Source organism: Canis lupus, chromosome 1 (genome assembly GCF_003254725.2).
Source record: "Canis lupus dingo isolate Sandy chromosome 1, ASM325472v2, whole genome shotgun sequence".
Taxonomy (NCBI): domain Eukaryota; kingdom Metazoa; phylum Chordata; class Mammalia; order Carnivora; family Canidae; genus Canis; species Canis lupus.
The window spans coordinates 24,584,408-24,612,119 of NC_064243.1; the positions used below are offsets into that span (position 1 = coordinate 24,584,408).

General features: G+C 46.1%; 1 protein-coding gene across 16 annotated transcripts in view; it reads right to left on the reverse strand.

Annotated features, from left to right (window-relative positions):
- Window positions 1–27,712, reverse strand: part of LDLRAD4 (low density lipoprotein receptor class A domain containing 4) — a 383,881-nt gene that overhangs the window by 161,548 nt on the left and 194,621 nt on the right. For all 16 annotated transcript variants that reach the window (XM_035705274.2, XM_025422272.3, XM_049112818.1 and 13 more), the window contains one exon: window positions 13,855–13,995. Coding sequence is in view for 11 of the 16 variants with exons in the window: in XM_025422272.3 (XP_025278057.1) it covers window positions 13,855–13,995 (141 nt within the window). In the remaining 5 variants the exon portion in view is untranslated. The remainder of the gene's footprint in view (window positions 1–13,854; window positions 13,996–27,712) is intronic.

Consider the following 27,712-nt stretch of genomic DNA (forward strand, 5'->3'; position numbering starts at 1 on the left):
GTGTCCCCACCTCATGTGGTACATGTCAAGGTCAACTGAAGGCCACCTCTCCCATGAAGAAGGTTCCTTCCAGGGGACCCCTTCTTTATTCTTTGCTTTTCCCAGTCGCTGCCTAACCTGACAAGGTCATATGGAGCCATTAAACAGTGGGAAGAAGGCCGGCCGGGGAGGGAGGAGGCACCCATCAAGGCCCCTGCCACTGTTCCTGTGGCCTTGGGAGAGTTATCTATACCCCCAGGTCCAGGAGGAGCTCCGAGCTAGGCGAGCTCTCAGGACCTTCCTGCACACACCTGCTCTGTAGCACGGCCTTGCCCTCTTACTCCAAGTCCTTCAATGACGTCCTTCAGGATAGAGAATAAGCACGATTTGGCCTGATATCCCTGGCTTTCTAGAATCTGGCCCCAACCTGCCTTTTCCAGTAATGCTCCTTAAAAATCAGGGCTGGCCCCCACGTGAGCTGGCTCGTCATAACCATCCCTCCATGACGTCCCTCCACCCAGGCTCCCAGTTCCTCCGGCCTCTCAGGCAAATGAGAATTCTCCAGAAACTCCCATGATGAGGTCTCGTCCACATACTCTCTCTCAACAACTAACTCGCTTTCAACTTCTAAACGTCAGCCAGCCCTGGTATCTTGTTTTTTTATTTTTATTTTATTTTATTATTTTTTATTTTTTTCTGGTATCTTGTTTTTTTGGGGAGAAGCTAACTACACTGGCCATCAGTTCCTATCGTTCCCAAGTAAAAATGTCTCAACGTGAGAAGAAGCACGGAGCTGGGAGAGCATGAGGAGGTGGCTCCCAGCTTCTGGCCCCGGCTCCCGACGGCCTGGTGAGGGGGACGCCCTGGTCTGTCTGGGGAAGTGAAGACCTTCCGTCCCCTGCGGATCGATTCATATTCAAAAACCGGTGTTGTGCCAAGCTCCCTTCCTGGGGGCAGACAGCACTCAACGTCCCCGTCCTCTAGGGGAACCGCGACGGTGCCTCTGAGGGATGCGTCTTCCTCGGTTTCCCTTCCGTGGAGAACCCTGGCAAGCAGTCAACACAGACTTGAGTCAAGTCACCGAGGCCCCTGCCCGGCTCGGCCATTCCTCCCAGGACGGGGGGGGGGGGGGGCTGCCTCCTGGCCCCAACCTGCCGCCGCTTCCAACCCGGGCACCTTGTAGGGACGCCCGGGCCTCCCCAGGGCCCAGGGGAAAGGGCCAGAGGCTTCGCTCAGCTCTCTGCTCTTCTCTTCTTTAGAAGCAAATGAAATAACGGAAGCCCAGAGGCCCCGCCAGAAGGACACCGAGACACGATGGGACACCCGCAGGAGCGTGTGCCAACCCGAGAGCACGTGCCTCTTCTCCACGAGGGGGGACGATCTGTGTCTTCTGAGCCAAGTCACCCCGCAAAATGCCCGGAGTCTTTAAAACAGGGAGATGTGTGCTTGGTTTTCCTGAGTGAACAGAACCAAGAGGTGCTGGGCTCCAGCCGCACCTTGTGGGCGAGGTCGCCAGCGGCGCTACCGTCCCTGTCCCACCTGCTGCCTCGGTGCTGCCGACGGACGGGTGCTGTGCTGGGTGCCGAGGGGCGGCGGGTTCACGCCGTGAGTGCAAGGGCCCGCTGGGGACCGCAGGCGGGGACTCCGGGGCAGAGGCCTCCCTGGGTGGCACCACGCACCCCGGCACCCCCGGCAGGCACCTGCGGGCAGAGCCACGGGGAGCAAGGACAGGCTCGCGGGGCTACGGCTGTGGCTCTGGACCACGGGGCTCTTCTCTCCTCGCCAGGAATTGAACACTTGGAGGGTGTCGTTCATCTCCGATCTGCCTTTTCTCCCCAGGAGGGAAGAAGCAGGAACCGTCTACCCCCCCAACCCCCGCCCTCAGAGCACAGTAGGAATGGGCGAGGGAGCGGAACAAAATTATTATCGTTAAATTTATACTGTTGGGAGTTTCTTTTTTCAAAATTAAAAGCCTCTGCCCACGTCTGGGTTGAGCGGGGCTAAAAGAGCTCGGAGCCTGGAGGGTCATCCAGAGACCACTCGCGGGGTGCGGGTGCAGGTGCCCACTTCACCCCTGCAGCTCAGGACGTGTGTTCCCAACCACGCAGAGGCTGCCCTCCCGCGCTCCCCCCCTGCGGCCCCTCGGGCAGGTCTCCTGAGCAGGTGCCTGACCACGCCCGGGGTGCAGCCACGGAGCCGGACCGCCCGGTGGAGCGTGTTCCCCTCGGTGCCGGCCGCGCTCCCCGCAGTCTCATGCCCACAGCAGCCCCCCCACCCAAGCACATCGGGATGGTGACTTTTCACAGATAGGAATCCACCGCTTCTGTCCTGTGGGCCCCTCTCTGGGCCCCGGGGAGCCGCGGGCAGAGTGGGACCTGCTGGGGCCCAACCCGGCGGGGTGCCCGGCACTTCCCATCGCATTTCCATGGCTCGCTAGCTCAGCTGCGGACGAGGAGCCCCAGCCCTGGAGAGTTCCCAGAGACTCATCAGAAGAGAAAGCAAGCCGAGTGAGTTTCTAAAACCCTTTTTTTTTTCTTTAAAGATTTTATTTATTCATGAGAGACACAGAGAGAGGCAGACACCCAGGCAGAGGGAGAAGCAGGCTCCCTGCAGGGACCTGATGCAGGACTCGATCCCGGGACCCTGGGGCCACGCCCTGGGCCCGAGGCAGGTGCTAAGCCGCTAAGCCACCCAGCTCCCCTGTAAAACTCTCCTTAGTGAAGAGGCTAAACCCTAGAAAATGGTCGGGCAGAATGGGCAGCCTTGACCGGAGCAGGGCCCACTCCTGCACTGGCACCAGGAGCGCAGGCCGCGGGGTCCGCCCGGTGTGCGCGATGCTGGGCCGTGGCCCCTTCTGCTCTGTGCCCTCAGAGGCCCAGCTGGGCTCACAGCCCATGCGCTCCGCAGCCGAGAGCCACCTCAGCCGCACACTGGCCCCCAGGCCCCCGGCCCGCCCGCGGCCTCCCCGCGAGGCGGGTCCCCTGACGTCTCTCCCCCCGCACCTTGGGGTACCTAGGCTGGCACCTCGCTGCGGGCCGCAGAGGCCGGGCTGCACTCAGCCAGAGCGTCTAGACAGTATTCACGCCCCATCTGTCTGGCACGGCCGCGGGGGGCGAGCTCTATTAGGAGCGAGACCACGTCCCCCCCTCTGCCTTCGGAAGCAGGAATCTGACACCGAAAATTACTATCATTGTTGCAATTCCCAAAATAGCACCGCCAGACTTTCATTAACATCCACGCCAGACTACTAAATATTTAAAGAAGCGGCTCCGTCTCATCCGAAGCGGGCGGCCCTGCACACGGGGAAGCAGTAACAGAATCAGAATGTAAATCTAAGAGGCTGTTTTTAGCCCCGTAAATTTAGTGTCGCGGCAGGAGGAAATGGTGCCCCAGGTTTACTGGAACTTTCCTGCCGTTTGCTCTCCGCCTTTGTCTGTCTGAAAAGGGGGACCTGCCTCCGGAGCCCTGGAGGCCGCAGCAGCTGAGCACCCGCCTCAGAGGGGCGAGCGGGAGGGGTCCCCGTGGCACCTGCACCCAGGCCGCCCGGCCCAGCACCCTAGGGCTCCCCCGGGCCGCGGGCGGCGCCATCCGGGATCACGTCCATGCAAGTCTGTACCTGCTGTGTCGTGGACGCCCTTCCCGTCTCCACGCTGAACGCGGGTGGGCCCGTGGCAACCCGGCCACTGCACTGCATAGCAGCCCGCCCGGGCCCCAAATGCGACCTCCACGCTGGCCAAGGCGAAAGCCCCGCCAGAGCCCCGGCCCCCCTGCTCTGACCCCCGGGCGCCTGAGGTTCCGATCGGCAGGGCCTGGGTGCTCCAGGAAGCTGCAGGGCTCAGGGGGGTGGCTGGGGCAGGCGTGCAGGGCCGGGGGGAACCTGGGGCAGGCGTGCGGGGCCCCCTACCTGGCACCGGGAGCAGCGCACAGTCTCTGTGCACCGGGTCCCACCAGGCCTGAGCCACACAACCCGCTACGTTCACAGGCAGCCTATGGCCCGCTCACCCTCCGGACGGGGACCAGCACAGAGGGAAGCCGCTGTCCCCAGGCCACGTCAGGGGCACCCAGCCTGCACAGAGCCGAAGAAGGGCCTAGTCAGCTACTGAGCACAGAAGCTCCACGATCCCCAACACACACACGAGGACCACGGGGTGAGTTTTCAGAATCAGTTCGAAAATCCAGGATGAAACCAAGATTATCATCATCTATACATCAGTTGACATTTGTCATATAAACCATTGCTCTTTGGACACCCCCTTCCACGGGCCTTCTGTCTGAGCTTCAGCCCCAAACTCTACAAACCTTTAAAAACTCCATGAGTAAGTAAATCCTTACCTTGTTCAAGAAATATCATGAAAACAGACGCCCAGAAGCAGAAACAGAACTGCAGCCGGAGCCCAGGTCCCTACCTGTGGCACATTCCAGCTGTGTGAGTCTGGACACATGACCTAACCTCTCTGAGCATCGTTTCCTATGAAAACTTTCTAGGGTGGTTTTGGGAGAGAAACGAGACGATGCACGTAAACAGCTGGCACTCAGTAATGTCAGCTCCCTGCCCAGCTTATCCTACTCTTGGGGCTGCAGGACTCGCCCCCCCCGCCCCCCATCAGAGACAGGGAGCAGCGTTTTAATACTTTATGCTTGAATGAGGGGGATAAAGCACATGGGAACCAGAAGAGGGTAAAGAGGGTCAGGGGGTCGTGTGCATTCCATTCTTTGGCATCCGAGATGAGGAATAGTTGAGGCAGGGAGGGATCTCACAGTGTCTTAGCGGCCACCTCGCAAGCCGTATTCCTGCTAAGTCTACGCTGAGAGACACGGTTCTCTATGAAGGGCATGACTGAGGCAACTGGCCAGAGGTTTTTTTTTTTTTTTTAAAGATTTAATTTATTTATTCATGAGAGACAGAGAGAGAGGCAGAGACACAGACAGAGGGAGAAGCAGGATCCATGCGGGGAGCCCAACGCGGGACTCAATCCCGGGACTCCAGGATCAGGCCTTGAGCCAAAGGCAGGCGCTAAACCGCTGAGCCCCTCAGGGATCCCCAACTGGCCAGAGTTTAATGTTAACCGTATATTGGAAAATAGCACTGTCTCAACATTACATTTTCTGGCTTTGGGGAACTACATTATGGTTATGAAACTGTCTTTTTCTTAGGAAATACACATTGAAGTCTTTTGTTTTGTTTTGTTTTTTTCACATTGAAGTCTTTTGAGATAAAGTCATGATGTCTGCAACTTACTATAAACTGGTTCAGAAAAAACTCAAATGTCAATAGGTAGAGGCAGAATGATAAAAAAAAAAGGATAAATTGTATAGTTTTATTCCGTTTGAAAATTATTTCAAAATGAATTTTAAAGGACAGGAGAGAAACAGGGCTACAAATGAAATATTTTATTGAGCATTTACTATGTACCAGGCATTATGATAATTGCTTTGCCTGTTTTATTAAATCCTCCAAATAACCCTTTGAAAGGTAATACCGGTATTATCCTCGTCACTCTACGAGTGAGAAAAATCACAACAGGGAGAGATTAAGCAACTTGACAAAAGGTACAAGCAGTAAGTGGTGACCCCAGGATTGGAACTCAGGACCGGGTATTATACTTTGTATCTTAAACGATTGTAGGGCTAGCCTGGGAACCTAATCACAGTTTATTTATTTATTTGTCCTAATCACAGTTTATTTTTTTAATTTAATTTTTATTTTTTATTTTTTAATAAATTTATTGTTATTGGTGTTCAATTTGCCAACATACAGAATAACACCCAGTGCTCATCCCGTCAAGTGCCCCTCTCAGTGCCCGTCACCCAGTCACCCCCACCCCCCGCCCTCCTCCCCTTCCACCACCCCTAGTTCGTTTCCCAGAGTTATGAGTCTTCATGTTCTGTCTCCCTTTCTGATATTTCCCACACATTTCTTCTCCCTTCCCTTATATTCCCTTTCACTATTATCTATATTCCCCAAGTGAATGAGAACATACAATGTTTGTCCTTCTCCGATTGACTTACTTCACTCAGCATAATACCCTCTAGTTCCATCCACGTTGAAGTAAATGGTGGGTATTTGTCATTCCTAATGGCTGAGGAATATTCCAGTGGGTGGGGGGAGGGGGTGACTGGATGGCGGGCACTGAGGGGGGCACTTGACGGGATGAGCACTGGGTGTTATTCTATATGTTGACAAATTGAACACCAATAAAAAATAAATTTATTTAAAAAAAAAGCAGTAGAAGTCTATCATGCTATTGGTCACAGAATAAACTAACGTAGGCTTATAGTCGGGTTAGTTCGGATGTTTATGGGAACCCAATATATATTGTAATGATATACAATTTGGGGGGGATAGACGTTACTGTCATCTCTTTCTCTGTCCCATCACGCAGGCTGCCAAAACGGTATAGATATTTTCAACTCCTCAGTTCCATTAGCAGGGTGTATGGCCATGCAAACAGAAATTTATCCACATCCTCTGGTCAGACCAGAGTTTTATAAAATAATCACATTCATTCATTCATTCATTCATTCATTCATTCATTCATTAAGCAAACACATCCAGGGCCCATGAATCGCAGGCTATATACGCCATGTGCTATATGCTGTCTAAGCCACGCACTATTGTGGGCACCAGGGCTCCCGCAGAAACCCTTACAGTCCCTGCTCACCGAAGGTCATGCCTACAGCATGCTGCTAACAAGTAGCAGAAGAAGGACACAGGGCTCTCGATTTAATTCAATAAATACTTCTCAAGTGCCCATAACATACAGTGCATGCCATGTTAGGAGTATCAGGGCTTCCAAAGATGCCAGCACATCCGCTGCCTTCAAAGGGCTTAACGTCCATGGGAACTAGATTTGTACACGTGCAATGACCAAGCACACAGACAGCACCTAAGGAAGGGCACCGCGGGCTGTAGGAGAAACTGTTTCTGGCTTGGGGGCGGGGGAATCAGAGGAACGGTGACTAACTTGATATAACTGGCAGGTGGGCAAAACACTTAAAAGGACACCAAATGAGAAACTTGTCTGGGGTGGAGGGAAAAAATATCATTACTTCAGCTTCAGATGCTTGGGGTTTAGGAGGCTTGGAAGGGGCCCAATGAGCAGCTGGATACATTGGTCTGGGCTGGAGATAAGAACACGGGCATGGTTTTGACGCCCATGTGGTGTCTGGTATTACCCACGCGAGGGTGAGGAGTGAGAACTGTGAACCAGGGCTGGCACCCGGGCGACAGAGGGGCTGCCAAGAGAAGTAATAGCTCGATGTGTGCAGAGACCAGTCAGGGCAGATGCTGTGACCCCCCCTCCCCCACCAAGGGAACAGAGGATTGCAGAAAGGAGATGATTAGCTTTGTCATCCGCAGAAACTAGTACAACTAGAAATGGAAAGAAGCCCACTGGACTAGGCCGTGAGCAAGTACCCCGGCAAAAGTAGCTAGGAGTTTGGTTCTCAGGGATGCTGAGGCGCCCTGCTTACGTAGAGGCCAAGCTAAGCTATGGTGCCCAAACTGAGGGCTTCTCAGAGGGAGCTGGAGAGCAGAGTACAGCCCTGAGTGCGGCAGAAGGTGGTAGGGCTGAGAGGTGCAGGGCTGTCAGAAGCTCAGAGTGCAAGGGAGATAAAAGAAGGGTCAACCAAATTGAGGTGAGGGAGCAGGAATGAGGGAATGAGTTCATGAGGCTCCTGGGTGCTGGGGAATCAGACACCCTTCACTCCTGGAGTTTCACGTTCACCCCAGGCCACTGGGGATCCAGAATCTTGGAGAAGTCCTGGGAGTTGGGTCGCCCAAGTGCAGCAGAGGGGGTTTCCCCGAAGGTTCCATATATACATCAGATGTGTTTTAATTCAGCTCATAATGACACATTAAAGAAAAGCTCATCGATCCCCTATGAAGGGGAATAGGGAACTTTCTCTTTACGTGGAGACCAATCCTATATGACATGCACTATATGGTAATCGCACAGTGGATGGGGAGTTCACTCCATAGAAGCATCCCCACCAATAAATGGAGAAAAAAGTGCAGAATTAACTCACGACTATTTTGCAACCCCTCCTAATAATCATCACACAACAGAGAGACAAGCAGACAGGGTGCCTCTGGGACACCAAGAAGACAAGAGCGCCAATGAAGCCACTGTACACATGCAACCTCCAACCCTAAGTCTCCCCAAATTGACAGGAATTAGAGGGGACAGAGGAGCACATGTAGTGACTTCACGAGGAAGTGGAAGGCAAAGCCCCGAGTATGGAAATCCTACAGAACAAACCACCCAGACCCTTCCACGAAAAATCACAAGACGTTACGTAGGATCCTATAGAGTAAAAACACTCTTAGGGAGCCAATCAATCCATCACAGAGTAATATTTGGAACCTCTTTGGATTGTCGTCCAAGCAAACTGTAAACAGAACAAAACAACGTACACGTTAATAAGACAACTGAAGAAATTTGAACGCTGACAGGATATTTCATGATGGTAGTAACTGGTAATATTTACTGAAATAACTACAGGGAAATAAAAGGAAAGGCCTGGTCTTTGCGAAGCCTGGTTGTGGTTCTCTGCATGGTTATGAGCCTGGGCCCTAATATAAAATACTTGGTGTTTGCTAAATGTATTGTGGTCACCACTTCACAGTATACGTCAGTCGGGTCCTCATGCCGTATGCCTTAAACTTGCACAGTGCTCTACGTCAGTTCTATCTTAATAAAACCAAATGAATGAATGAATGAATAAACAAACATACTGGAGAGGTGGGGAGTTGGTGGCAAAGGTGAATACAGGCTAGTAAAGCTCGGTGCCTAAAGAGGACTTGAGCCGAGGTGCCAGCCCGTCCCGCTGGGGGCGGCGGGGAGAGGACTGTGAGAAGAGTTGCTTTGGGAAGAAAGACACTTGACTCAGTTTTTAATATGTTGATTTTTTTTTAAAAGATTTTATTTATTTGTTCATGAGAGGTGGAGAGAGAGACACAGGCAGAGGGAGAAGCAGGCTCCATGCAGGGACCCGACATGGGACTCAATCCCCGGTCTCCAGGATCACGCCCTGGGCCGAAGGCGGCGCTAAACCGCTGAGCCACCAGGGCTGCCCTAATATGTTGAATTTTATATCCTTTGGCAATTACCCTAAATGGCCTTGGGCCGAAAAAAATGTCCTTCTTAAAAAGTCCGGACGTTACCATCCTGGCTTAATTGGGTACAACTGTATTGGCTTTAGATCGTTGGATTTTGAGATTCGGTTTTCCGAGAGCATCTCTGGAGAAAGAAGCAACTTGCCTGCCCACTGGGGAGGAAGCCCCTGCACTCCCCACTTTCCCTCGATCCCCTCAGTTAATCGGCAATTCCACCGAAGCTGAAAATGAAAGTTGTTCTGAGTCACTGCTGGCTTCGCTTCGTTCCAAATTTGGGCTTTGCCCTTCGGGTCAGGGGCTCCAGGGCCGTGGACGCCTTAGCTGCGACTGCTTAAGGGTCATCTGCTCCGGAGGGCGCGGCTGTTCCAAGGCCACTGAGTTGTGGCTTCTGGAAGTCGGGGGAAGTCCGCTCTCCCAGACCAGGATGTGGTGTAGGAGGAGCCACTCAGCCCCGTAGTGACGGGAGGCAGAGGTCACGGCAGGTCCCGGGGCAGCGTCCCCTCGATGGCCGGTGAGCTGTGGGGCTCTCCCCGACAGCGCAGGAGACCCGCGGGCCGCCCCCTCTCTGGAGAGAGGACTTACTAGCTCTCCTCCAGGGCCCAAGCACCTTCCTGGCCCCGTCCTCCTGCCACCCCTCATCCCCCATGGGGCCCCCCTCCTCCCGGCCCCGACGGCCCCAACGCTCAAGCCTCTCGGTGCCCCCGAGCACACCCTCTCCAGAGAGCTGCTGTGACTCCTACTCCAGCCACGCCAGTTCTCTCTAACCCACTGAACCACAAAATACTCGAGCTGCTGAGCCCTCACTACCCTAGATTCATATTTATTTTCCAGCTCTCCTACTTGACTACCGCTACCTTGATAAACAGGACCCGTTTTCCTTCATCCCACACAACTCCCGGCATAACAATCAAAAGAGGCGCTGAGTAGTTTTATTTGTAAATATAATAACTTGCATAAAAATAATCTTATTTTTCTATGCAATAAATAATTTCTATATAATTCTATATAATTTGTATTTTTTAGTGCTCAGGAATACAACAGTTTGATGGAGCAGCCAAGAGAAAAGAGATGAGGAAAACTGGCAATTTAGGCTGATGGCATTTTTCCTCTTCTGTAAAAAAAAAAAAAAAAAAAGAGTGCATCCAGCAAAGTTCTTTTTCCTGTGAGGTAACCAACACCAACCAGCCTAGTCCTCCACGTCTATGCAAACCCTTTGAGGGGTTTAAAGGATCCCTTGAGGATAACAGGAAAATAAACCAGCCTCAGTCAATGGATAGCCTAACCGCAGTTAGTGAAGTAGACAAGCAGGTGAAACCACTCAGTCCAGGTTCCAAAAACATGTTTTGAAGGAAAAAGCTGCTTACAGCCACTGTAAGTGCCTCCTTTATTATTGGCATCACCGACTTCGCAGTAGCATGTTCCTCCTCACCTTGCTTTATACTACATTTTAGCAAATATCAAACGAGAGACAAATATGACCAAAACACCTGACCACGGCGCAGGCTCGCAGCCAATAATACTTCAAATTCTAGCTCATCTGGAAATCCGGAAGATTCCAGGTTGCTTTACCATAAGCACATCAAATCACAGAACACCGAATGTTTCCTACCGGTGGGAACAAAGCAGATCAAGTAAATGAATCTTGTTCTTGAGTGGGCACCAGGAGAATGTACCATGTGCTTCTCTGGACTGTGACATTTTACAGACAAGAATTCCTGTAAAACTTGAAGTTCTCAAGGCGGAGAGGAAAGACAGCCTCATCATCAGAGCTGGGACTCTGTGAAGGGCGTCCGTCCGTCTGCTGTAGGGAATGCGTTGGTAGGTCCATTAAAACCTACCTTCAAATGGAGAGCCGCTAAGCCTCATTCCAATCATGAAATGGGCAAAAGACATGAACAGAAATCTCATTACGTAGCTATTAACAGGAAGTGACACATCCTTTGTTAACTCTATATTCTTGCCCAGTAGGGCAAGTAGGGTAGGGGGAGGAAAATATATTCATTATTAGATCATCTGGCGTCAACAAAGAGCAGGAAAGCTACACCCTTTCCCAAAGACTCTTGACAACAAAGAACACACCAGCAACAACCAACCCAGAGCCAAGTGTCCCAATGTGACAAGTGAGCTCTGCTCCCCCCGGTGTCTGTGAAGAACTGGGAGAAAGGTGTGCAAGAGGGGCTGCTGGCCAGGTCAGAGCAAGCTGCCCTCAGCTGAGCGGGGGACAAAGTAGGTAGGAAACATCTAGAATCCATAAAGACAAACTCACCTTTGGACACCTGAAAAATCCTGTTACATGTGAAGAGTGGCCCTGGCATTGGAGACAGAGGATACGAGCCACGACGGTCTAGCACCCCTAGAGGCGGCCGTACGATGAATAGGGATGATGATACTGATGCAATTATGCAGACTGTGCGTTTCACGTAATTATCTCACTTAAATTCGCATTGTGGCCTTACACAGCGGAGAGCTATTCCTATTTCGCAAATAAGTAAACCAAGTCTTAAAGGGGTTTAGTCACGTCCTTAAGCTGGAACTTGAACCCAAGTCAACTTGAAGCCACAGCCATGGTTTGAACCTTTGTTCTTAGGTCTCCTGGCTTTTGTCTTAATCTCGCATTTTACCTACAAGGACATGAGTTTTAGTTATATCTGAACAGGAGGGACCGACCTCTTGCCAACAGGATCTTAAGGTTCCTATTAGTTTGATAAACTTTTGTAGCTACCTGCAACGTCGAGACATTTATAGATGTCACTTCTTCACCTGGCTTGGAGCAAAATGAAAACATTCACACTGTTAAAAATGAATGAAAAGGTATTTGGAAATAGGCTTTAAAAACCAGAAAATACTATTAATGAGAAAGGAAGAGAGGCGGGAAGAAGGGAAGGGGGAGAACGGGGAGGGGAGGGAATTCAATACAATAAGAGGACTGCAGTTGAACTGTCCTAAAGTGAAGGAGAAACACCTTCAAGACACAGAGAAAATTCTGCCAAGTGCCCCAGGCTAGAGGGCCAAAGGTCTGGTCGGCCTGGTTTTCACACAGAACTCTCCAATCCCATGAAAAAGTAGCACAAAATTGTAATATTCTCTCCATAGTTTACCATGTAGTGTGTTTGCTGTTACTCAAGTCTAGACAAACAAAATGAGAAATTGCCTTTACATTGTTCTTTTCCTTCTAAGACCCACTGGCTTAAGTCTAGTTGACCTACATCAAGTGCTTAGGACTAGTAGCGAGATTCTGAGTGATTTATGACCATCCCACTTAGTCCTCACAATACCCTTTTCTATCATGTTCCATTTTGCAGATGAGCTCACAGAGCTGCCCCATTGTTAGGTGAGTGCCTGGGCCAGGATCCCAACCCAACAGGCAGACAATTCACTGTAGGGACCAGGCAAGTGGCATTATGCAGATTATTTTACGGATGACCGGGGCTACTCAATTATTGCTCCCGACCAAGATGTGGTACAAGAGCTTTGAAAACATCACCATAGACACACATGGACCAAACACCAAGAAAGCATGTCCCTAACCTTAAATTAATTGTCTTCTCAAAGTATAGATAGACAACGGTACTCTGAGAACCCTCAGTGTAAGAAAATGCAAATTGACACAATGGAAAACCTTGAAGAGAACTATTGCACCATCAAGACTCTTGGATTTAGTAAAAGCATAAACAACAGACTTAAAGCTCACTAGGCATGGTCATTTTCTGAGCTTGCCTTCGAGATAAAAATACAACAGGAACAGAGAAAACCATTCTTTCAGAGTCTCCTCCCATTTCACGTTATAGTACCAATATCTACACAGTCTGAAAGCCGTAACAAAAATTTTAAACCCGTAAATAAAAAACAAATATAACTTCTCAAAATAATGTCAGTAAAACTGGGGAAAGAAGCTGGATCCCCTCAAATGATTTCAGTTGGAAAGGAGCACGCATCCCTCCTAGACGTGCTGTTGTAAAGACGTTTTCATCCTCAACCCACTTCCCTGAGCTTCAGAAAACAAGTTTCCTAAGAGAAGTCTGGCAGTTTTTCAAAGCTGACTTCTTACTCCTTCCTCTTCATAAAAACCATGAGATCAAAACATCAGTGAACTTCAAACTCTGATTTCACCTTTTCAAGAAACGCTCAAAGCCTCCGCCTTGCGATTCACACATGTAAACACCTTAGTGAGCTTGTTTTCCATCTAGTACCAAACAGAAAAACACACGGTCAGAATCTTTTTCCAAGTCTCATATAAAACTTTTCTATTTTCTTATTTTAATTACATGATCAGTCATGAACTCTCTACATATCTTTCTTTGCTTATTTAAAATCATTTTTTAAATTATTATTTTAAATTACTCTAAAAACTTTCTATGAAACTAACACGAATACTAAACCGATACATTATTTCTTATAATCCAACCAGTGTTTCTTTTTTTTAATAATAAATTTATTTTTTATTGGTGTTCAATTTGCCAACATACAGAATAACACCCAGTGCTCATCCAACCAGTGTTTCTAAGATAAATAGGCAAAGCCTATTCTAAAACACAGCACCATGGTCCATCTCTGAAAGTAGAATGGATTTCCCACTTTTAGACACACCATCTTTCCATACCGAAAAGAAAAAAAAAAAGCATTCCCTCTGTGAAAGCACAAAATCTCTTTTCTTAAGCCAAAATCAACACCCTCTCCATTTCCCTATGACCCCACCTCCTAATTATTTCAAAAAACAATCCAACTTAATGATACCGAGGTAAGTAGGAGGGACTTACAGTTGAAGATGCCAGGAGGTGGGTGCTCAGTCACCAAGAGGCAGTTTTCTTCATCACTGTTGTCCCCACAGTCGTTCTGTTGGTTACAGACCAGTGAACCAAGATACAAGCATTTCCCGCTGGTGCAGGTGAATTTGCACTCTGAAAAAGGACAATAGAGAGCATAAAGTAGGCGATGCAAGCTCCATGCTCTTTGGTTGGTTTCCTTTCCCTTCCCCATTTGCGTGCCATGGTAGTTTGGGAAATGGGTCTGCATGCAGATCCCCCAAAAAAACTGAACTCAGAGAGGGCTATCTATGAAATACGCATGACAGCGTCCAGGGGAGCTCTGGGCCTGCTAGACATCACTCACCCGTGGTCATTGACCCACAAAACGAGTAACATAGGTGCTTTCTTTCCACAACTTGCCCCACAAAGTCAGAGATATGGGGTTCCTATGTTGCTTGAAAACATCTGTGGCAGTTTTCTAAGCCTCCAAGAATGTGGGGAGCCTCAGAAGCAGCAGCTGGGGGTCCAGCAGAACTTGAGATCTCAAGCTTAACAAAAGGAGGCTCACATATTTTATTTCCAACTGTCACTGGATGTCGTGAAGCTCAGGGCAAAATATTTAGCCTCTCTGGTATTCATTCATCTCATGCCTAAGAAACAGCAATTTTAATAGTAGGTGGGGGTAGCACTGATTTTATGATGTAAAACGTAGGAAAATTAGGGACACCTGGGGGCTCAGTGGTTGAGTGAGCATCTGTCTTTGGCTCAGGTCATGACCCCGGGGTCCTGGGATCGAGTCCCACATCGGGCTCCCTGCATGGAGCCTGCTTCTCCCTCTGCCTGTGTCTCTGCCTCTCTCTGTCTCTCATGAATAAATAAATAAATAAATAAATAACATCTTTAAAAAAAAAACATAGGAAAATAATGTGTGTTCTCTGTTACCTGAGAAACATATGTGCCAAGGGCCATGTGAGTAACTTAAAGACTATGATGAAGCCCAGCCCAAATCTCTGTAGGCCACACTGAACATGGGATCCCTGAAATCCCTACAAACCAATATATGAAACTGGAATATATACTTTTATAAGACTTTGAAATAAATTTGCAAACTTAACACATTACTGTCAATGTAAACATTTAAGGATAATGGAAATTACACAATCATATACACACGGGCACAGAAATAGCTATGTGCGTCTTACATTAAATATCACCTCGCATTCTGACTATGAGCTTTCTCCTAGGAGCACCCACAAAAGCCAGCAGAACTCTTACGCTATGTACGAGTCAGTGGGTAGAAAACAAAACGTCTGGAAAAGCATCCCAGACCCCTGCTCATGTTGACTATCACACCCTCTTCATTTCTCCCCTATTTCGTCTGCCTAGAACATGGGTGGCAGGCCTGGATCAAATCCAAGGTCCCTTCAATTCTAAAATTCCATTATTAAAATAAAAGACTGGGCATCAGCACACCGAGGCCTCCTCCAGCTACGCTAACAACAAAGAGGGCTGCAAAGAGAATAACCCCTTTACCTGTTGCAAAGAGACAGAACGTAAATCCTCAAAGTATTTCCGCGACCCCGTATGAAAGAGATACTAGAGTTCCCCCATTTGTTTGCATTTTCCTAAAAGAGCCTAGAAGATGCCAGCCCGCCCCTTGACCTAGTTTAGAACAGCAGGTGAACATACAGCTAACAAATGCACGTCCTACAAGTTCTTCACTGGCCACAGTGTCCAGGTTAAAAAAATTTGTGCACTAAATGTGATCCAGGCCACGTGGTAGGAACATTGCTGATGCCAAGTGCTCTTCCCATAAGGTACAAATGTTAAAACCCAGCTGTTTGAAATCACATTTATGAAGGGGCTTTTAACTCGATGGAAAAAAGGGACGTCAAGAAAAATAATTTATCTTTCTTCCCAAAAGAAATATTAGAGTTCGGATTAATACCAAACATGAAAAGGACATTAGCCAAAAACAGGCTGATGATGTTGAAATGGTAATTGGAATAAAGGGAATGTTAACCTAAATTGAATTAAACTCCAACTAAAGAATTAACCATTGCTGTTAGACTTCCACGTTCCAGGTCATGTGGAACCTTAAACTGACAAGAACATGGAACCACACCCACACTTCACTCATGTCAACTTGTTCAAGCGAGGCCCAGTCCAGAGAACAAAATGTTTTCAAGGAAATGAATTATGTGATTCATTCATTTATATCATCAATATTTTGGCCCCTTCTCTGTTATGTGCCAGGTATTAAGACATGGAAACACAGAGATGAAAGAGCAAGTCCTCTTCCAAGGGCTTACAACATGAATTTTTTTTTTAATAATGTGAGAAGTGACCCATAGATTTTCTAACTCTTTCCAAGGACTTATCTTTCTTTATATCCTCCACATCTAGGGTGCTGCCCAGCAAGTAAAAGGCACTCGGTGAATCACATATTATTGATGATATAAATGAATGAATCACATAATTCTCACTTCTTAGATGATACAAACATCAATATCAACCCACAGAATTTCAAACTCAAAAAATCTAAATCTTCTCAATGTTGAGTTACTAGCTAGATATACAACCAAAGGCCTTTCCGTCACATGGCCACTTGAATCAAAACAACTAGATTGAAATTTGGAATCTCTTGACTTCCGGATGTGATATAGAAAATACTAGAAAATTGCTATGATGCTATTAAGTGTTAAAGATTAATGCTAAGGCTGGAATGAAATTGCTAAGTAAAACTTAAAAACTCTAAAGTGACATAACTGGTATCGACAGAGGCAAGCTTTTAAAATGTATTTAAATTCAATTTAATTAACATATAGTATATTGTTCGTTTCAGAGGTGGAACTTAGCGACTCGTCAGCTGCTCATAATAACCAGTGCTCATTCCATCAAGTGAGAGGCAGGGTTTCTTTTTCTTTTTTTTTAATTTATTTTTTATTGGTGTTCAATTTGCCAACATATAGAATAACACCCAGTTCTCATCCCGTCAAGTGCCCCCCTCAGTGCCTGTCACCCAGTCACCCCCATCCCCCGCCAAAGAGGCAGGGTTTCAACTGGATCCTGACTTACAAGGCCGTCTCCACCATACGTTGCTATCCAAAACTCCCGTGTGTACAGACATGAGTAGTCCGCTAATAACCAGTTTCTTTTGATATTTGAAACTAAGAACCCTAGATGCGATGCTCTGACTTTAGCTGTGCATCTTTCAACATTTCTGATGTCTGAGCCCCAGCCCGAAGAGTTGGTCTTGATGGTCCAAGGTGCAGACTGGGCAGTGGTTGTCACTACAGATCCTCAGAATGACCCTGATGAGCAGCCAGGATGAAGGGCCACTGTCTGAGAACATTAAGCCCCCTTTTTCACTAATAGTATTTTATTACAATATTTAGTTGGTACTTGCTAATCTACTAAAAACTTCTCTCTTAAAATACGTATTTGGATGATTCCTGGACATTAAGGTCCGGTTGCTAAAACTCTGTCCTGCCAAATGGGTATTTCAGAAGATCCGGAACACAGGTGTGAGCAACCCCCAAACTACATACTGACCCACTAACGACAGAAAACATCCTCAATGAAATAAAACTCGAGAGAGAAAGAAGATAGAAGAATAAAAATAATGTTTTCTTACTATATTTCATTCATTCTTTGTGGAACTTGTTGGGTATTTCTGCCAATTCTGAAGTTGAAGGATATCAAATGTTTAAACATTGGAAATATTTTGGCTACAAATTCATGGTGATTTGAGATGTGTAATACTGGAACGGAATACAAAAAGAACAACGCGGGAACTTATTAGTTTTTCCTTCAGGAGCTATAGACATGATTTCAAAATCTGTAATACTTAAATAATCCCTCTTCTTTAAAGTCGGGATTTTTTAAATGAAGAAAATGGTATTCCATTCTGCCATAACTCTGTTTCTTATGAAAAAATGTTCTGAACTGCTAACAGATTTTAGAATCACTTTACATATATACTCTTAGTAATATAGAATCTTCTCCAAACTTAAGGGCTGCTGTAGTTTCTCTACGTTCCTACATAAAGCTTTCTGATGATTTTGTGACTTTGAATTGTCACAGCTTCATAACTAATGCTGAGACGGCCCTGGAGACACAGTGGCCCAACCTCTCAAGTCACAGATGAGGAAATAATCCAGAGAGAACTCCTGATTTACCCAGAGTCAAAAAAATGAAATCCTTGTAATGGAACATAAAGCCCAAGATTTCTATCAAATTGAGGGGAAATTATTTTTTTTGTACTGAATATCATTCTAATTATATACAAACTAATAACCAGTTGGAGCATACCATGTGAGAGAGGAAAAAAGGAAAAGAATGATTCTATGAATCCCAAACTTACATACAAAAAACCCCCCACTATATTAAAAACAAATTAGGGGGCACATCGAACTAGCTCGGTTAGTACAGCATGCAATTCTTGGTCTCAGAGTCATAAGTTTGAGCCAAACATTGGCCATGGAGCCTATTTTAAAAAAGGTTTTTTTAAGGACCAGTAGCTTACCAATTTTATACTTTACACCTAAACTTGGACAAGCTTCAAAGATAAATGCTCAATCTTGAATTCCAGGAGGACAAACTTGTATCTCAGAGATGAAAGTTAATCCACTTGGTAGAGTCAACATTCTATTAGTTAAAAGACAACAAAAGCACTTGAAAGTTGCTAAGAGAGAACAGATCTAAAATGTTCTCACCCCAAAAAAGGAAGTAATCAGGTGACCTGGCCCGGGTGGTTAGCTAATGTGACAGCAGTCATCATTTTGCAATACGTAAATGTATCGAATTAACATGTTGTACACATAAACTCTTATGATGTCAATCATGTCTCAATAAAGCTGGAGGGGGAGGAGGCAACAAAAAGTTGTTCTCAATTTCTCTACACCCTTTTTTAAAAGCCTTGGTTTTCACAGATATAATATCTCAGTCACAAAATAAGGACCTATATACGGTATTACATCACAGCTGTAAAACCAGCCTTTTCTGTGAATTGGCAAAGTAGTCTATGATATCTATTTCTGTTAAAATTCATATAGCAACATCGACTCATTCAGTTCACACTTCTATCATTCACAAACCTGAAAACTGAGAGTGATTCCGGCTCCAACATTTTTGACATTAAAATCTAGCATTTGCTCTCAGTCAGTAATTTTCTGACATCAAAATCTAGGATTTTGCTCCTAGTAAAAACCAGGATTTGCCTTCTTAATGTACCTACATTGTGAATAACAGAGATTAAACTTAGCTGTTAGCAACGTAAAGGTGAAGAATTAATAGGTCTCCAAAATTAGTATAAATAATTTTACCACAACCAACCTAAGTTTACATTTCCTAGCATAGAGATGACAACAATATGTTTATTGACTTGTATACACATCGCCTACTCCCCAGCAAGGCACAGGTCTACCTACCATAAAAGGAAAAGTTCAATAAAAATGAAAAACAATGAATAAAAGACAAAAAACATGAACCAAAAAAATGCAAGGGAAAAGAGAAAAAAACTTTGTGACTTAAGAGAGCTCTAGTAACCGGCCATTAAATTAAACTCCAAGCAAAGACTCAGCCACAGAGACAAGGAAACCAGAGACGTAGATGGTGGTGAGCCCTCGCTAGCTGATAACGGTAGGCATCCCGATTAATCAGAAACAGACTTTCTCCTGCTTCAGAGACTTAAAAGTGCCCGTCACTGTTATAAGGGATGCTATACAACAGCACGGAAGCTATCGCAGGTATCAGTTTTGTCAAAAAGTGAAAAAAAAAAGGCTCTGCATATGGTTATTTCCTTTACCAGCCTTCAGTGCATTGAGCGTACTGGACTAGTTTCTATTAAGGAAGCCAGAATGACAGCACCAGAAAGTAGTGATTTAGTGAATTATGAAGATAAGACTTTGAGAATCCTCAGAAACGGAAAACTAATCCTTAGGGCTATTCTTCTCAAATGTCAGCTTCTGACAGCACGCGAATGGCGTAAGGATGATAATACGTATATTCTCCTACGAAATTTTTTAATGCAAAGAATACATTTTGAGTAAACCTGTAAGAGACTTAGCATCTCACATGTTAGCAGCACTGATCTCTTTGGAGATCTGAGGGAAGAGATCTGCAGAAGTTACGTGTGCCTCACCTCATAGCACACGGTCACCTACCTGCACAGCAGGTGGAAAGTCCAATGTAAAGACACTATCACTGATGATGCCCTCCCCTCCCTCAGAGACAGAGCCAACTCTCCTGGTTATAAATTTGGAACAAAGGGGAATTTAATTAGAAGGTTTATATTCTGTATAATGAATTAAGTTACCCACAAGCATTTAATAAAAATTGTATCTTAAGTGTTGCTACTGAAACCATGCTGTCCTTCAAAAAGATGAATATGACATGATAAAAGGATATTGGCTCATATAGTAAGATTAACATAGAAGAGCCTCCCATCAAAGATAGTAATAAAATTTTTTAACTCAATCCATTTTATGATATGGCTTATCTTTCTCACTAAGGTGCTGAAAAGAAGATTTTAACGTGTCTGAAATTATCTGAGAACTATAAATGAAAAATATGCTCTTAAAATTCCAAGGTATTTTCGGGCTTCACACTTCTAGTCCTACGATTACCTCTTAGTGCGACTTTAAACATTGCCCAACTTTCATCAAAAGGCATTTTAAAGATCAATAAAAGCCGTTTTAGATCTTGAATAAGCAAACAGCACTATTTCTTTTTTTGTGTTTAAAACCAATGAATGAATGAATGAATTTGTTTCTGTGTTTTTCTGTATATAGAATGTCAGAAGGTATTCTTACTAACTTAGCACAGCACTAGAGCCAAGCGGGTAAAAGCTACCTTAAAACACTTTTTTAAAAAAGATTTTTATTTATTTATTCATGAGAGATAGAGAGAGGGAGAGAGAGAGAGAGGCAGAGATACAGGCAGAGGGAGAAGCAGGCTCCGTGCAGGGAGCCCGACGTGGGACTCGATCCCGGGTCTCCAGGATCACACCCTGGGCTGAAGGCGGCGTTAAACCGCTGAGCCACCGGGGCTGCCCCTACCTTAAAACACTTTGAGGAACAAGTGTTCATCAATATATGCAATGCACCCGGGAAAACAGTTTGAAAGGATGCTGCTCAAAATACAAACAGTGGCAACCTCTGGGTGCTAGGGTCATTACGTAATTCATGAGTTCTTTGACAATTTAAGTATGATTTTATAATCAAGGAAAGTATAAATCCTATTTTAAGGGGAGAAATCTCTGTGAAAATCTCTGTGAAAACAGATTTATTTATTTATTTATTTATTTATTTATTTATTATTTATTTATTTATAAAACAGATTTAGAAGGCTAAATCTATCGCAATCCTAACTTTAAAGGCACTAATAAAGTACCCAATTCCCCATGGCATCATCCAAAGAGAAACCCAGACAGACAGCTCCAGCCCCGTAAGGATAAGCACTATTTTAGTTACACCTCATTTCATAAAGTGCATATTGACCACCTATCATGGATGGAGCAGCGGTGGCCGAAGGGATACTGGCTAGTTGGCAGTAACTGCGAGGGGAGTGGGGAGTGGAAGAGGCCCGAGAAGGCCTGTGGGTCACCGGACAAAAAGCTGCTTTACTCGGAGACCTGAGGCATTAAAGAATATTAAGCACATGCACAGATGTATTCTGACATTTTAAATTATTCTCCTGCAGTCCGGTGTGTTTAAGAGCTTGTGTGTGTTAGAGAGAGAGAGAGAGGGAGAGAGAGAGAGACACAGGTAGAGGGAGAAGCAGGCTCCATGCAGGGAGCTCGACGTGGGACTCAGTCCTGGGTCTCCAGGGTCACGCCTTGGGCTGAAGGCAGGAACTAAACCATGGAGCTACCCAGCGATCCCCCACACCGCCCTCTTTTCCTATTTTCAGTTTCTCCACACGTCATTTCCATCTAACATTATATTTAAATATATGCATAATCTTTTTCCCCCACTAGAATATAAACTACACGAGGGCAGGTAGAGATTTCTGTCTGCCTGGCTTTACTGAGGAATTCTCAGGGTCTGGAAAAGGACCTGGTATATCGTAAGTATTCAGTAAATCTTTGTCAAATAAATCAATGAACAGAAATAAAAGCTCATCCAGTGGTTCTTATAGGAAACACAATTAACTACTGGCATCCCTTTAGTGAAGAAGGTTTTCTCTAACTGAGCAAATACTTCTTTTCTACTCTTGGGGTAGAGAAGAGATAAAAAGGAGATAAAACACAAATATATTACTAGCAAATCATGTAAGATTTTTTAAGGCAAAGAGTGAGTCAAAATTATAAGCCAAAATAGTTTCTGATTACCTGTGGTCTTGTCTTCATTTATGGAATTATTCTCTCCCTAGTGTTCAATGTCATAAATATTTAGGCTTTTTCCATCTGTCCCTTCCCAGTCATCTGGCCTAATTCCTAAACCACAATATTCTCTCTCAGTGCAGCCTTGTGTGTTTTGGAGAGAAAGCCCATCGTCTGGCTAGAGCATTAGACTGTTTGCTCAGGAAACAGCCAGCTCCTTCCCTGGCAGCTTCCGGCACCCTGAGAACTGGGTGTGGACACGGAGTTCTCCACCTGTTTATTTTTTATTATTTACAGACAAGCTCACAGGAGCCAGGGAGTAAGACAGGTATTCATTGATTCACAGTACTGCTGACTCAGTCTTGTCCTCAAGTCGATCAGAGCGAGTTATTTTCTCCTACTTGAGTAAAAACTGCTCACTTTCTTGTCTTGAGCCTGACAAGGCTGTCTGCCTGGGGTCCTCCAACTGCCACACGCCCCTTAAGAAACCTCCTTCTCTGAAAACTTACACCATCCGAGACCTCCACAAATCCAACCTTGCTAACCTCAAAGCGCAATGGGGAGATGGCTGTATAAACTCCTGTGTTCTCTGCCTGCTTTAGCCAACCCACACTGGAACTTTGAGATGCTACCCTTATACCTTTTTAATAGTTAATAAGATGCTCTACCGTAAGGAGAACTTCCCTTTCCCCAGTTAAAGAAGGTTTGTTACCTCTTGTTTTGTCTCATTTCCCCTACTGGTTTCTTGGAACCCCTTTTGTCCCCTCAAATAAACTTCCCACTTCAGGCCTTATTCATCCCTACTGTCCTCCAGGATAAGCTGATGACCTCCTATCCATGATGGTGCTCACTCCAGTCAAGTCTTTTTTAGTTTTTAAGATTTTATGTATTTATTCATGAGAGACACAGAGAGAGAGGCAGAGACACCGGTAGAGGGAGAAGCAGGTTCCCTGCAGGGAGCCCGACGTGGGACTCGATCCCGGGACCCCAGGATCATGCTCTGAGCTGAAGGCAGATGTTCAACCGCTGAGCCACCTGGGCGTCCTGACTCCAGCCAATCCTTGAAGCTCCTTTACAACATACATGACCCCAGAGATGCTCAATGTCGGTTGATGTCCAGAGGAAGATCTTCAGATCCTTTAAAATAAGGGTCTTTGGTTTCTACAACTAATCAAATCCAAAGCTGGGATCAATGTGAGTGAAAAGCCATTGCCATGTCCTCCCTCAAACGCCATAGTTTAGAGGGAGAAAAACTAGCGAGCAGGGGAACCCTCTTGGCTCCCGCTGGCCCAGGACCAATCCTGCCTTGGACAGGAGCGACGTGGAGGCTGCAGTGCAGCCCCTGCACTCTACTTCCATCCATGGCTCTGTCTGACTGGAGAAAATGACCTACTCCTGACACCTGAGACCAGGTGAGAATCTCAAGTTCCACAAAGACAAGACATTTTTTTTTTTGTCCTGAATATGCTCATTTCAGGCCTTTGAATTTCTTTACAGTTCCATGCACAAATTAAGGACTTCCTGAATTCTTTTGCCTATTTCCCCAATCACCAAAAAGAGACTATTTCTGGTAGACCTAAGAAATTTCAAAACAATCTGATTAACAACCTGAACGAGGGTCTTAAAACGCACCTTCCGCAGTGGAGCGCTGGTTGATAGAACTCTGACCCTCCGCCATTAGCTAGTGTGTCGCTCTGCTCGAGCCTTCCCTGAGGGCGTGCCCGGGTGGAAGCCCGTCCCCCTTGTGTGGTAGACCTGATAGCATAGGACACAAGACCTTTGGCCACCAGTTGCTCTTGGTCATCTGTCCTCAAGCCTCTTCCTATGATCCCTCTGCTCCAACCTTCATGGAACTGTGTCTCCCTTTAAAGGCTATATTTACTCTCCACTGTCATCTGGCTACCCTTTTGCACCCCCGCCAACAGAATGGGCCTCAGACACCACCAATGACCTATCCAAGGACTTGCTCAGCGTGGAGACCAGGTCAGCTGGACTGATAGGCAGTGAACCATCAGTGGTTCCATAAGTGCAGCACACGATGAGGACAGCTCACGCGGCTTCCCAAGCCACCCGCCTCGGCACGGAGAACTCACGTGGGTTGTCCCTCCAGCTCCAGCTTTCCTGCTGAAGCCAACTCCATTCCATCTCGTGCCGTCCTTAATGGAGATAGAGGTAAACGGTCTCACCTTAATAACCAATCACACCCTCCAATATGGTCCTGAGGTTACCCTTTACTTGGTAAAGATTTTACTTATTTGAGAGCGAGAGCGAGAGCGGGAGCGGGAGCAGGAGCACACATGCACTGGGGCAGGGACAGAGGGAGAGAAGCTCAGGCAGATCCCGTGCTGAGCGGGAAGCTCGACCCCGGGCTCGGTCTCGCAAGCCATGATCACGACCTGAGCCAAAATCAGGAGGCAGGCACTTAACGTCTGAGCCACCCTGGTGCCCCCTGAGGTTACTCTTTAGCTTTCTTATCTCCAAACTCCAATTTCTCCTATTTGTCCACATTACCGGAAAGAGTAAATACACTAAATGGACATGGAGTGGAGTTTTAATGCTATTTCATAGACACTATAGGAGCTTTTCCCAATACTATTTCTGTACAAACATTTATAAAACAGACAAAAATAAACGACAAATGTGGCATAGAACCCGAGTCCCCAAGTATACACCAAAAGCAAATTCATAAAAAAGAAACACAAACCAAAGTAATTTTTCCGTATATTTAAGTAAAACAAAGCACTCGATTTAAAAATGTAACCCTCCTGATCCACACCCAAGACTGCCTATGTTCCTTTTTTATTTTCTACAGCACTTAACACCTTTTAATAAGTCCTACAATTAATTTTTTTATATTGTTTATAGTCTCTGATCGCTAGATTTTAAGTTTGTCTGAATGTAAGACATTTTTAAGGTAATGTTTAATGTTATTTCCCCGAGGCCTAGAAAAATATCCGGCATGTAATAGGTTCTCAAAAAAAAAAAAATGCTGAATGAAGGAAAGTTTATTCTATCAAGTAAATAGGTATTTATAAATCATAGATAACATGTGTCTCCTCTACTTTAAATTATTCTATATGTTGGCAAATTGAACACCAATAAAAATAAATTTATTAAATGAATAAATGAATAAATAAATACATTCTTCAATCTACTCCGATCACCTTTAGAATATAGTCCATACGAGGTAGGAGTATAGGACTCTTCCTCCCACAGTGCTCCTGACCACCTTTACAAACCCATTTCCCAGCTCCTCTGCACATCACTCTGGAAGCCAGACGCACCACAACACGAAGATGTTCTCAAGCACCCTGTGGCTTTCTATCACTGTGCTTTGGCGCACCCTACTTCTCCTGCCTAGAATGCCTTGTTCTTCCCACCCCTTGTCTGACAAATGCTTACTGACCTTTCAGGAGAAAAACTTAAAAAAAAAAAAAAAAAGCCACGTCTGTAAAGCCTTCCCCAACCTCTCCATGCCCACTATGAGAAACTACCGCTGCCTCTCTCTGTGTTCCCATGGCAACCAGCACATCCCTCCAGTCCCGTGCTTGTCATGCTGCTGTCATTGTTTGTCTGTCTGTCTGTCTCACCCACTGGTGAGACCTCGACCTCTCTCCAGCCCACAACACACCATATCTTTGCATCCCCAGCATCTAGCAGGGCAGGTGATTAATAATTGCTTGGACTTCTATTGAATCCAAAGCGTGGGGAGGGGAAGGGAAGAAACAAGCACACTTTGGGGTTCAGTTTTGTTTCTTTTACTTGTGCCTGAAATCTAGGCTTTCACCACAGACATGTAAGTTAAAGGGAAAGATGTAAGAGACGCAGAACAGTTTCCCTCCACCGGTTTTGTGTTGAATCGGAAGGGTCCAATTGTCTATGCTGATTTAAGCTGTTAAATCGAAAAATAAAAATAAAAATAAAAAAACAAATTAAAAAAAATAAGCTGTTAAATCGGTGTAAATCCTACAAACTATCGTACGCATCGTCTCTCCACTACATGTCCAAAATTAGGAGCCAATAAACACTACAGGTAAGTGTAAGTACAGATGTTTTCACACTGAGAAAATCCTACACAAATTCTACACCAAAATTACAAAGTGTCAATGACCACAGGTTTCCTATGAGATGAAGGACACATGAGAGGGGCCTCATAAGCAGGACTTTGGACAACCCTTCAGGTGCGTGTGCGGGGACCAGCCCTGTAAGAGGTGATGCTGGGAAAGGAGTGTGGCTCTGGCGTCCGTCAACCTGCTATCGAGGACTGACAGGCAAACGTCTGTAGTTCTTTCTGACGTTTAGAGGCTTTGTTTTATCGCATTAATATTGGTGTCATCCTAGCGAGTTACCACTTGTCTAAAACTCTGACGATGTGGGGCCTTTGGGGAAGAAGGCTTCCGATTTTAAGGCAGCTTAGGAAAAACCCCACTTGCCACATTTCCCACTGAGCTGTGACTTCAGCTGCTCCTGGAACTGGGAGGGCTGGGCCCTGGGTGCTCACACTCACTCTTTCCCCTGCATTCCTTACAGCTAATCCACTGTTTCCTCTTACCTGCAGGAGGCCTCTGCTGGTTTCTCCACAGCCTTGGACAAGTGTCAACCCTCCTATTTTATTTATTTTATTTTATTTATTTTATTTTATTTTATTTTAAAGATTTTCTTTATTTATTCATAAGAGAGACACAGAGAGGCACAGACACAGGCAGACAGAGAAGCAGGCTCCACGCAGGGAGCCCAATGTGGGACTCGATCCTGGGTCTCAGGATCACACCCTGGGCCAAAGGCAGGTGCCAAACCGCTGAACCACCCGGGCTGCCCTAGCCCTCCTATTCTTCACCTTCCCCCTCAGACTAACCAAAATGCAAGCAATCACCTTTCCAACCTTCGTGTCACCAAACACCAGATGCCCTGACCCTTTGCTTTCTTTGCCCCCTACTGTTATTCACCTGATCATTTAGCACCTGGTCAACACCACTGTACGCCAGGCCCTGGTGTTAGAGGCTTCCTGCACGTTACCTTAGATGAGGAAGCTGATGCTCAGGAGGCTCCACTGAGCAGATGGCCACCTGGGGAAAAGCCGGAAAACAACTGCTTGCATGCTCAGTCTCCCCTGCTCTGTGCTCTGGGCCCCCAGGCCCACAACAAGCTATGGTGTGCAGACCAGAGGTGGAGGGGCAGGCAGACGGGGCTCCTGTGCCAATGGTGTAGTCACAGCATCTACAGACTGGAGGAGAGTGGGGCAGAGCCTAGGCTCATTTCCTAAATCCCACACAACCTCCTGTCTATCTACTGCTTCTCCCCAGGACACGAATGGCCTGGAAATAAGTGTCAAGCTGTAGAGAAGTATCCTCACACATGGACTCAAACACCCGTGCACAATCACCGTGCCGTTCCCTGCCACACAGTCAGCACGGGCCCGAAAGGCAGCTTGACTGTCTCATCCTACGCAGCTATCCCATTCTACGGAGATTTTTAAAAAAATTAGTCTGTGGTACTAAATGCAGAAAGATAACCTCTGATCCTATTAAAATATTCAATGATTAT